The sequence below is a fragment of the Myotis davidii genome, unplaced genomic scaffold (genome assembly GCF_000327345.1).
Source record: "Myotis davidii unplaced genomic scaffold, ASM32734v1 scaffold1286, whole genome shotgun sequence".
NCBI classification, from domain to species: domain Eukaryota; kingdom Metazoa; phylum Chordata; class Mammalia; order Chiroptera; family Vespertilionidae; genus Myotis; species Myotis davidii.
This window is the reverse complement of record NW_006296619.1, coordinates 576559-589218: the sequence shown is the minus strand read 5'-3', so window position 1 is coordinate 589218 and position 12660 is coordinate 576559. Positions and strand designations below refer to the sequence as shown.

The 12660-nt window shown below is 37.0% G+C and overlaps 2 protein-coding genes across 2 annotated transcripts; both read left to right on the top strand.

The window, feature by feature from the left end:
- The first annotated feature begins 4070 nt into the window (after positions 1–4070).
- On the top strand, positions 4071–5030 carry LOC102774424 (olfactory receptor 10Q1). Its single transcript, XM_006772115.1, has one exon. It carries the CDS (start codon positions 4071–4073, stop codon positions 5028–5030), a length of 960 nt encoding a protein of 319 aa, XP_006772178.1.
- A 5701-nt stretch (positions 5031–10731) lies between these two features.
- On the top strand, positions 10732–11649 carry LOC102774137 (olfactory receptor 10W1). Its single transcript, XM_006772114.1, has one exon. It carries the CDS (start codon positions 10732–10734, stop codon positions 11647–11649), a length of 918 nt encoding a protein of 305 aa, XP_006772177.1.
- The last annotated feature ends 1011 nt before the right edge of the window (positions 11650–12660 follow it).

Sequence of the window (12660 nt, the reverse complement as noted above, 5' to 3'; positions counted from 1 at the left end):
CTCTTTCCCACCCACATCTAAATATTACGAGGACATCACTTACCCGCCACTTTTTATTTCTAGGGGATTGTGCACATCTGAAGCCCATGTATTCTTATTTCATTTTATCCTTAAAGAACAGGATACATAAGGCCAGAAAGCACGTCAGGAGAGCTCCCTTAATCATCTGTGGCAGAAACTGTTAGCATTTCAAAAAAAATTGTTTTGTCTGTATGAATTTTCTTTGATGGCTGATAGGATGAAGTAAATTACAAAGAGGTAAGAAATCATCTTCAGAACTCTTTCAAAAATTAATTGGTTATTCTTTTCCTAGTTGATCTTAACTTACTGTGTATAATACTTCAGAGCAAGGGAAGTCAAACAAGACTTGCAGACCAAATTCAGACTCTTTTTGTATGGCTCTTGAGCTAAGAATATAAAAATAAGTGTTCCCATTTTTTTTTTTACTTTTTTTTTTAATTCCCATTTTTTAAAAAGCTATAATGATCACCATAAATTTGTTTTAATATTATATGTCTTAAATTTGTCTTGTTACTATATTACATATATTGATCTTATATTTGTGTGACTATTGGATTTTGAGTGTTCTAAGTAGTTATTGCTTGTATGGAGAAAAACTGTTGTGTTTTATGTAAAGTAAAAGCCCTTTCATCCAAAGCAATTAGATCCAGTGCTTGATTGGTTAATTAAAAAGGCAGTTATAAGAAAATTAATTTTAAACTGTGTGTATTCCTTAAAATATTTATTCAACTTAAAACATATATTTGCACATTTTACCTCCAGACTTCTGATATTTCACAAAACTTATCCTGTGTGCTTTTTTCCTTTATTTTTTAATATGTTTTTATTTATGTCAGAGAAATGAAGGGAGAGGAAGAGAGAGATAAAATCATTGATGAGAGGGAAACATCTATTAGCTGCCTCCTGCACACCCTGGATCGAGTCCACAGTCCAGGCATGTGCCTTGACTGGGAATCAAACAGTGAACTTTTGATTCATGGGATGATGCTCAACCAATTGATCCATACGAGCCAGGTCTGTGTGTGCTTTTTGTTGATGGATTACTGCAAACTGAATTGTTTCTTGCATGAACCATACTCACAAATCATTGCCTCAATTTGCAATATCAATGTCTTTAACATAGAATAAATACGTAAAGACATTTGTGAAAAAAATATATGCTACATCATTTTTTATGATTTTTTCCTCAAACATATATAGCAGTTCTGTCTATCTTAGCAAATTGATCAATAATTATTATTTGTTTGCAACTCACTTTTATCAAATATTTCCAAAACATTAATTGGCATTGAAAAATTCTTTTTCACATTCACAATTCCATATTTTATACACTTCTATTAACTTTAATAATATCAGGTGCATCAACAAACACAATTGACTTGGTAAGCAGAAACCTCAACTGGAAGAAATATAAGAATCCAGATGTAGAGGGGTTCAGTGTGGAGTGGACACCCACAGGGTAGTTTATAGAGGGAAAGAAAACAAGGTGGTTAACACAAATTAGTTAACTATTGGTCTTCTTAAAAATGTTCCTTGTTATTTTTAAAAATTTAGTTGGCTGCCTTAGGGCTTTCATAGGAGCAATTAGTTGTCTCATCTTTTTTGCTTGGTAATCATGCTTTATTTTATGTTCTAGAATTTCCAGAAAATGTTTGGATAAAAGGAGTAATAGTTTTTATATGACACTGTATTTTTTGCCTCTTAAAAATATTTTTGTTTTTTAACTCAATCTGAACAAAGACTTTATATTTTAATAGAGGTATATGTCAATCTACATTAATTGTCCTAACTGATATGTGTTATCCTGCTTCTGACAACTGTCAAAGGGGAGGGGGCCTGGGGGACTGGGTAAGAAGGTGAAGAGATTAAGCAAGAAAAGAAAGGAAAAGAAAAGAGAGGAGAGGAGAGGAGAGGAAGGGGAGGGGAGGGAAAAGGGAAAGGGAAAGGGAAAGGGAAAGGGAAAGGGAAAGGGAAAGGGAAAGGAAAAGGAAAAGGAAGACCTCATAGACAGAAAACAGTATGGGATTACCAGAGGGAAAGGTTGGTGGGTGGAGGTAAAAGAGAGTATAGGAGAGATAACTGGTGATGGAAGGATGCTTGACTTGGGGTGGTGAACACACAATACAATATACAGATGATGTATTATAGAATTGTACACCTGAAACCTATATAATTTTATTAACCAAAGTCACCCCAATAAATTCAATATAAATAAATAAAGATAATTTAAGCAAAGTTCTAAATTAAAAACTAAAATAATAAAAATAATAAAACAAGAACCTGGGGTCTGTCCAAAATAGTCATATTACTTAATTATTAGCACTTTTCTAGGATAACTTTGATTATTTGGCTAGTGGCCTAGAATTTGATTTTTTAAAATCTTTTTAAATAAAAAAATATTTGTTTTTTCATGTGACCAACTAAGCTATCAAAGGGTGCACAATCTTATTATCCAATGTCATCTCATATATTTAATAAAAAAACAAAACAAAGATTTTTGTTCTATATAATTCTTTATTCATTTTGTTCTTTTTTAAAACTATAACTTCATTCTTTTGTGTTTTTTCTCTTTAATTTTTGGGAAAGATATTTATATGATATACATTTGGAAAAATACATTCTCTTTGTGCTTAAAGTGATTAACATTAAATGTTAAGGAATATAAAAATTAAAAACGTGAAGTATTCACATCTAAATAATAATTTGGTTTATACTGAATTATTATTTATGTAGTTTGAGGAAACTAGCACAATAGTACCTACCTTGCCTTTCTAATACTCATTTCTCATATTTTTATAAAAGTTATGGTTGTAGATCTAGTTTAGTGTAGCTCAGTGGTTGAGCATCAACCTGTGAACCAGGAGGTCACAGTTCGCTTCCCAGTCAGGGCACATCCCCGAGTTTTGGACTCAATCCCCAGTGTGAAGTGTGCAGGAGGCAGCAGATCAATGATTCTCTCTTATCATTAATATTTCTATATCTCTATCCCTTTTCCTTCTCTTCTGAATAAAAAAATATTTTTAAAACTGTTTTCCATAATAAGTTTTTCAAGAATTCTATTTGAAATTTCTGTTTTTTTTAAAACAATATTTGAAGTACTTATTTAGACATAACTGTGTTTTACTGTGTTTTATTTCTCACAACTTTTCTTTTGTATCACAAAATACCCAACAATTAATTTTTATTTTTTTTTAAGTAATTGAGTTATTGAGTTAATGTTTCAGCATGGATGTAGACAATATAATTCCAGAACTATTATAATTTTTTAAAAAGTTTTTCATGTTATAATACATGGATGACAACTGGGTTGGATAGAATCTTTTAATCAGGACTTTTTTTTTTCCTTAAAACATTTTGAATAGTGGTCCATCATCTCCTGAATTTTTTTTATCATAAAAAACATTTTTAAATACAAATCTATCAGAAAGTGGTGACTTTGTGAAAAATGGTTACTTTTCTTTTATCCCTTCTAAGAAATTTCTAGTTTCCTCATCATCTTTCCTTATCTCAGGTAGCTCCACTCTTATTTCTACCTACTATAAATCCAATGCTTACCTGCCAGTATATCTGAACTCTAAAATTTGGGTTGACAATTGAAATCTTACAGAAAATACTTCAGTAAGGGAAAATATATGTGGCATTTGTCAAATATAAGTGGTACCTTGGAATAAAGATGTGTTCCCAGTCCTCTATGAGACCAAAACATCCAGAATAACATGAAGATTTTCATAATTCAAAACGTAATCTATAAAATGAATGTCTACAATAATATATATAGATGAATCCTTTACAAAAGCAAAGAGCTAGCACCTATGGATGAATATTGAAGGGCTGATGTTTAAAGTTATTTTAGGTCTTTTTTCTTCAGGAACATACATATGAATCATCCTAAGGATTATTATTCATATCTTTTATTACAATTAGAATCTTGATCACAATAAGGCAATTTCCGTATCAGAAACAAAACGTAAGAATCTTTATTTTCCTCAGGCAATAGATGAACTCAGCAAAGGAAGATTCAGCACTTTCTGTTCTTTTTTGCAGGAGACATGTTTGCTAGGAGCCCTGTCCTCAACCAGTCCGGCCCCACTGAGTTTGTGTTCCGAGTATTCACTGCTGTCCCTGAATTCCAGGCCCTTCTCTTCGTCCTCTTTCTCCTCCTCTACCTGATGATCCTATGTGGCAACACAGCCATCATCTGGGCGGTGTGCACACACAGCTCCCTGCGCACCCCAATGTATTTCTTCCTGTCCAACTTATCCTTCATAGAGATCAGCTACACCACCGTGGTGGTGCCCTTGATGCTTTCCAACATCTTTGGAGCCCGGAAGCCCATTTCTCTGGCTGGCTGCGGGGCCCAAATGTTCTTTTTTGTCACACTTGGTAGTGCTGACTGTTTTCTCTTAGCAATCATGGCATATGATCGCTATGTGGCCATCTGCCACCCACTGCACTACACCCTCATCATGACCCAGAAGCTGTGCATCCAGATGGTGGGCTGTGCTGTGGGTCTGGCGCTCTACCTGTCTCTGCAGCTCACATCCTTAATCTTCACCTTGCCCTTCTGTGGACACCTCCGGGAAATCAACCACTTCCTCTGTGATGTGCCTCCGGTCCTGAGGCTGGCCTGCGCTGACATCCATGTGCACCAGGCCGTCCTCTATGTCGTGAGTATCCTCGTGCTGATTGTCCCCTTTATCCTTATTTCTGTCTCCTACGTGTTCATCACCATGGCCATCCTGCGCATCCGTTCTGCTGAGGGCCGCCACCGGGCCTTCTCCACCTGCTCTTCCCACCTCACCGTGGTCTTGCTACAGTATGGCTTCTGTGCCTTGGTCTACCTGCGTCCTCAATCTAGCTCTTCTGTGGAGGAGGACCGCCAATTTGCCCTCATTTACACGTTTGTCACCCCCTTACTCAACCCCCTGATTTATACCCTTAGGAACAAGGATGTCAAAGTTGCCCTGAAAAAGGCCATCAGTAGCAAAGGAACAGCTGCAGCTCTCTGAAGAGTTAGAACTTGATGGATGTGACAACAATGAAACTCTTACATACAGATGCCATAGTTACATTTATTTCCCCACAATTTTGATTTACATTAATTATTTTTTTCCTAAAACATGTAGTTGCTACAGTTTGCTCTCTCCTTTTTTTTAAGTTCTCTAAACTTTTAAACCTCTGAAAACTAAACAGGAATACTATAGGCTGCTATTGTGCACTTAGGCCCAAACTAAAAATTTACATTTCCTCTGAAGCAACTTCATTACTTTTAAAGTTTCCTCCTGAGAAGCAATGGTATTAATTGAGTCCTTGAACTCTGATTTGGATGAGAAATGTTCATAAAGACATTTCACTCAATCTAATGTGCCTTATTCTTATATTTGCCTTTAAAGGGTGACAAATAACCATCTGGTCAATTTACCTGTTTCTTTCATTGACCCTCTTTTGCATGTAAGAATAGTCCCTATGTGCTGGCCTAATCTATGCTCTCATGTTTAATGCAGGCATGTGCAAGTAGGTCAGGAATGGTGGAGCAGTCCATTTGCTCTCAGAATTAATATGTGTTGAGGGAAAATGCCAGGTTTCTAACCTAAGACTCCTAAGTTGTCAGAAAATAAGAGTGCATCATTAAATACCATGGTCACACTTTCTAGAGGTCATCCTGTGCATTAGTCAGGGATCTCCAGAGAAACAGAGCCAACAGGATATACAGATGCAAAGGGAGAGATGTATAGTAAGGATTGGGCGCATGTGATTATGGAGTCTGGCAAGTTAAAAATATCCAGCCCAGGTTAGCAGGCTGGAAATTCCAGCAGGCATCAATGCTGCAGTCTTGAGTCCAAAGGCATTCTGGAAGAGAAATCCCTTCCTTTTCTGGGTATCTTGTTTTTTTCTCTTGAGACCAAAAGATAAGGCCCATGCACATTGTGTTGGTGGGCTGCTTTACACGAAGTCTGCTGATTTATATGTTAATCACATCCAAAAACCACCTTGACAGCAGCATTTTGACAGGTGTTTTACTAAACAACTGGGCACCATATATAGCAGTGATGGCGAACCTATGACACGCGTGTCAGAAGTGACATGCGAACTCATTTTTTTGGTTGATTTTTCTTTGTTAAATGGCATTTAAATATATAAAATAAATATCAAAAATATAAATCTTTGTTTTACTATGGTTGCAAATATTAAAAATTTTCTATATGTGACACAGCACCAGAGTTAAGTTAGGGTTTCTCAAAATGCTGACACGCCGAGCTCAAAAGGTTCGCTATCACTGATATATAGCCTGGCAAGTTGACATAAAATTAACCATCATAATCTACCCTTTGTCAGCTTGGCATCCATACTCATAAACCATACTTAATCTCTAATCAAGACAATAACAAAGTATACTTCTGCCTAACCTGGTATAATTATCCTACGTATAACTCAGAAAATATTAACCCTATCCCCAGAAGAGTATGCAAAGTCCTTGGGTGATGTTCACCTTTCTACTTTATATTCTGTAACTTAAATGCTATGCTGTAGAGTTAACAATATTTAAATACTATAATGCAAAGTCAATATATATTATGTTATACAGTAGGAGGTTAAGAGAGGGAAGAAAACATACATAAAAACATTTTTATGAAAATAAAGAAATACATGTAACATTTATAGTCTTCATTTCTGCAACTGCTCATATGGTCAAAACTGGTATTTATAATCCCTTTTTCCAATGCCCATGCCCATTCCATATTCTCTACCATGACTAACAAAACATTCTGTAAGTCTGTAGTTTTGGCAGAAGCTTTGTGTGCAGGGAAGGTAAATCTACATCCAGGTTAAGTGCAATTATGCAGAATTCTGTAAGATGAATCTAAGCTAAAACTCCACTGATTACATGGCATCCATAAGCACCTATTCTGACTGGAGAACTACAGTGACTTTTGGATGTCTGCAATTAGTGTCAGTTCAGAATCAGTCAAACACCAATCCAGATGTTACTGCTCAACCCTGCCAGGCTGTTGGCATCTGACACTAATATGCGCGCGCGCGCGCTCACACACACACACACACACACACACACATACACACATCCCAAAAAGCTACATTAATCACTCTAGCACACAGAGGACTGTCTTTGAGTAAATGGGGAACATGGGAGCATATATTCACTCACAAACATAAAAATTTATATACACATGACCAACCAATATTTTTTCAAGGAATAAGCAAATTTGCTAAGACCTATAAGAGTGTCTCTACTCAAAGATTCAAGCAAGGAAAGATGCCGTCAAAAATATAAAACATTTGATAAATATTCATTGAGGTGCTATTAAGTATACAGCACTACTCTAAGTCCCATGGAAACCATATAAAAATATAATCTCAGTTCTCCAGGATGAGACTTAGGCTAAACCCGGCTATGACAATCTGATGGGAATAAACTCCTTGAAACAGGAGTCTCAGGTGACCTTGATTAGGGAACTTCATATTTCTCAGGAAATTATGTCAAGCACCAATAATGTCACTTAAGGGTTTAATACTGGCCTTTACATTGAAAAGCATTCCCCAGATTGTCTATTGACCAGGAACCCTAAGTGTAGGGACAGTTTTAGTTTGAACTAATTATCTGCTAACATGGGAGGAGATCAGCAATTACTATACTACCTTCTTCTGGGAGATGGAACCTATGAGATAAGACCCTAGATAGCAAAGTAATTGACTCCTTCCGTTGCTTTTCATTTAGGAAGTTTACATAAAATTTCAGTTCTCTGAATAGTCTCTCTAGGCTCATGTTCCTTCTTTAAATATATCCAACAGAGCAGTCAGATATCACTTACTAGGTCCTGTCTTTTAGAATACAACTGAGAAGGCTGGTTTGGTATACTTCTCTTTCTTCTCATGCCAAAGGTAAGAGTAAGTTTTTTTACTTCCTTACAACATACTAGGCACTTGCCGATGCTGGGCTAGGAAAGCAAGTAATGGGCTTTCCAAGTGGAGACTCTAGGATTTCAGAACCAGCTCAGCCCATGACTTACAGTGTTTCTATTAATTCACTTGGAAGGTCTAGTCTTCTGATTAAAAAGGTAATAATCCCCATTTTCAAACAATGAGCATAATACTGATTTGAATATTTTTTAAAGGGTAATAATCCCAGTCTAAGAAAGATTGAGGGAATGACTAAAATAAATTATGATAATGTTTAAGGATAAATGGAAACTCTTCTTGCATAAGGTATCTTATTTATCCTCTGCTATGAAGCAGATATTATTAATATCATCCCCTTAAAAGAGTCAAAGAAAGGAGGGAAGAATTAACATTTATTATGTAACTTAATAGGTTTCATACATCAAGCCAAGTGTTCTAACTACATTAGCTCATTTAATCTCATCACAACTCCATTAAGTATTATTGTTTACTTACATCTTTCAAACACTTGAGAAGAGAAATTAATTTGAGATGATCTGCTCAGGCAACAAAGCTATTAGTAATAAATTGAGATGCTACCTTGGGTCTGTTATTGCTGAATCCACTAATTCCCTTTTTTTACAAAATGCTAACTAGAGAATTGGACAAGCTGCTGCAGCCCAGACTCTCTTATTTCCAGAATAAACAAGGATGATGTTTCTCATCACATTCTTGCCAACTGGGGCTGGGCTGGCTGTAGAGGTAAGAAAGAAGATGAGGATATATTGTGGGATATGACTTGGAAGCACGAGATGGGCTTGGAATCATGAACAGATACCAGCCTGGGGAAGATTCCTGGATATGACGCCGAAGAGCTGTCTGGTCCTGTCTCTGTTCTATTCAACATATTTACTAACAACTTAGAATAACAAGTTGATTTTATGTTTATATAACTGTCACTCTCCCAGAATCATAAAAAGCACTATTTTTCTATCCAGAATATGAACCCCATTACTCTATCTCTCTTCTCATAATTAATTTCCATTTTTCAGACCTAAACTTAACATCACTTCTTCTTGGAAGCTTTTTTAGTGTCCTTTAGTCACAAACTATGTCAGAGTCCCATGTTGTACAAACTTGCAACACAGTATTTTTTTTGTTACAGCACTTATTCACAGCTTTAATTATACATATAATTAAATTATATATGTTATGTTAATGAGTGATGGGATTTTTTCCACAGTGCAGCCCAAGGATTGGATGCTGAGTTGTTTTCTATAAGGCCTCCTAATAATCTTAAAAGTAAAAAGAGAAAATGAAAAAGTGTAAATTACATACTTTACAATATATTTATACATGTGACATTTATTTATTAAATGTCCATAACTTGTACATTAGGTTTGGTGATATAGGGGGGAAACATAAATAAGAGAGGATGGCTGTCTTTGAATTTACAAATAATAATCTTGGCGACCTGTTATTAGATTGCTGTTACTATGGACTAGGCATTACGGTAGATACTTTATATTATAATCTCATTTAATCCTCACAACAACCCTCAGAACTAAGCATAATTATTGTCCCCATTTTCAAGCCACATCATTTAATTTCAACACTGATACACTGCCCCTCCTCTGCATGTTGTAATATAATTTTAAATATGCTCAGTGACATTAGAAATAATTCGAAATATTATTGAAGAGGAAAAAAGAATGGATTAAATGGATTCTACTTGTTAACTGTGGAAAACAACAGAGACCCAGCTGTTCATGCCTACAGTACTCTTAATATTAAGGACAGTGACTAATCACATTTCTCCCTATGCTTGTGACAGCAAGGTGGGGTTTTGTGAAAGATTTTTTACTGAAAGTCATAATTCTGGATCAAGACTTTTCTTCAAAGCTCATAAAAATAATATTCAAAGTGGGAAAGTTGAAACAAGGTCACATGATGCCTATTTTCTACCTTCTTTAATATGAGTTGGTCGTTGAAGAGTAGAATGGATGCCCTGTGAGAGTTATATTTCTTCATTAGAAGGTTTTCAAGGAAGCTGAATCATTTTTTCTGGACTTCAAATTAGCTCCTTAGTAGAGAAGAAAATAAATGAAGACTGGTTTCGTCTTTCCTATTCATCCCCTAATTCACAGAAGGGATTCTTAGATCTGCAATAGCTTATGAGCACATATTTCTCATCTTGCGACAAGCCAGGATGAGTCCTATAATAACACTGTGTTTCCTTCAAGTCCCACACTTCTTTTGTTTTGGAAGGAGGAAGGAAGGAAGGAAGGAAGGAAGGAAGGAAGGAAGGGAGGGAGGAAGGACGCTTCCCACCCTCACCTTAATGACTCCTGCTATCGAGAATTCCTTGACACTGTCTTACGGATTTACTTAAAGTATTTAATTTTTATTTCACTTGTACTGAAAATGGCTTTGAATTCCACAAACTTCCTCTGCCTCTTTTCCTCAAAAAAATCGTACATAATTTAGCCCAACTTTTGGCAGTTAGAAATTAAGTTGTAGATTTTTATGTTGTGAAGAGTGTTGTAAAAGGGAAATTAAAAAATTAATCCTGTAGTGGGTGAGGGGTAGAAGAGGGTAATGGAGGAGGGGAATCTGTAATACTTCCAATAATAAAGATAAATTTTTAAAAATTAATCCTGATTCTTCTAGTTTGTAACTCCAACTCTGGTGAGATTAGATCATGGCTCATGGTGTGAACTAATATATTGTCAGTTTGATTATTTCTTCTGTTCTTGTAACTCATGACAGACAAAACCTGTTAGCTCAATGACCTGGGGAAATCGCTCAGTGTTGATGGAGTTTGTGTTCCTGGCTTACCCCTCTTGCCCTGAGCTGGGTGCCTTGTCCTTCCTTGGAGTCAGCCTGGTATATACATTGATCATCAGTGGGAATGTCCTCATTGTGGTGGCCATCCAGACTGAAGTCCGCCTACACACACCCATGTACTATTTCCTGGGCAGCCTCTCGGGAGTAGAAATATGCTACACTGCAGTGGTGGTGCCTCACATTCTGGCCAACATCCTACAGTCAGAGAAAACCATCACCCTCCTGAGCTGCGCCACTCAGATGGTGTTCTTCATCGGACTTGGCAGTACCGATTGCTTCCTCTTGGCTGTGATGGCCTATGATCGTTATGTTGCTATCTGCTATCCCTTGCGGTACCCTCTCATCATGACTTTAACTCTTTGTGTTCGCTTGGTTGTAGCTTCCGTGGTCATTGGCTTGGTCCTGTCCTTACAGCTGGTGGCCTTCATCTTCTCTCTGCCATTCTGCCAGACTCGGGGTATCGATCACTTCTTTTGTGATGTGCCACCAGTGATGCGCCTTGTTTGTGCCAGTAGCCACATCCATGAGCAGTCAGTGCTGGTGGCGGCCACACTAGCCATCGCCGTGCCTTTCCTGCTCATCACCACCTCCTACAGCTTCATTGTGGCTGCTGTGCTCAAGATCCATTCAGCAGCTGGCCGCCACCGGGCCTTCTCCACCTGCTCCGCCCACCTCACTGTGGTCCTGCTGCAGTATGGCTGCTGCGCCTTCATGTACCTCCGCCCCAGCTCCAGCTACTCCCCCAAACAAGATCAGTTCATCTCACTGGTGTACACATTAGGAACCCCACTGCTCAACCCACTTATCTATACTCTGAGGAATAGTGAGATGAAGGGAGCCATCGGGAGAGTTCTTACCAGGAGTTGTCTCTCTCAGAGAAACTAAGGGAGAGTACAACCTATCAGGCAAATCCCCATACAACTAAGATTTCTCTCAGTTGATGTTAAAACTGACCTTTAAAAATAGTATAAATTGTCTGGGTACTGTTTAGCTATGGGTACCAGAGACCTTGAAAATGTTTCTACCATTTTAGTAGACTCAGTAATTTTTCTTCTAGAAAAAAAAATTAACAAATGAGCATAACATAATAGAAAGTGACAACTATAAGACTGCATCTCAGGTATCAACTGGAAGCAGATATGTCATTCAGTAGATTTTAATTTAAAAAATGTAATAAAGAGATTATATGCAGAGGTATGTGAGTGGGAACTAATAAGAGGTGGCAGCACTCTTACATACTAGCAATAGCAGGGGCCATTATAACCCCTAGACTTCACAGGCGAAAAGAAGGTACAGTATTACTGGAGATCAGTGAAAGCTACATCTATCAAGAAAAAACACTTGGTCAGAACTGTGACTTTAGAAAAATAAAAAAGCAACTATTGGCAAAACTATGACCATGCAAAGAGATACAGGGAGATAACTACCCCATCCTCTCTCTGTTTGTTTCCTCCCATCTCTTGCCCTGCCTCCCATTGGCCAAATCCAACTGGAAGCAAGAGGGCAGGGGAGACTGAATGATTCAGTTTTCAGAAGCTAGCCTTTTTAAACAGGGCAGAGAAGAGAAGGACCTTGAGAGTTGTGACAAACAGAGAACAACCAGAAAAAGATATGTTAACAATCTAATTTCCCCAAAATAAGGTATTTGCTAAACAATGATTGTATGAAGGAATTTTTTTCTTTGTGGCTATTCTTGTATTTATTCATTTATTCAGTAAATTTTGAGCATTTAAATATGCCAGGCATTACTCTTCCAAGAAACCATATAAAAGGGTAGATAGCTCTATGAATTTCCTTCATTCTGGTTCATTCACATCCATTCCCATGGCCTCACCTTGGATTTCTTTAGCCTTAAATTTATGTTCTCAAATTTTAGTTATTTGTAATGACTAGCAT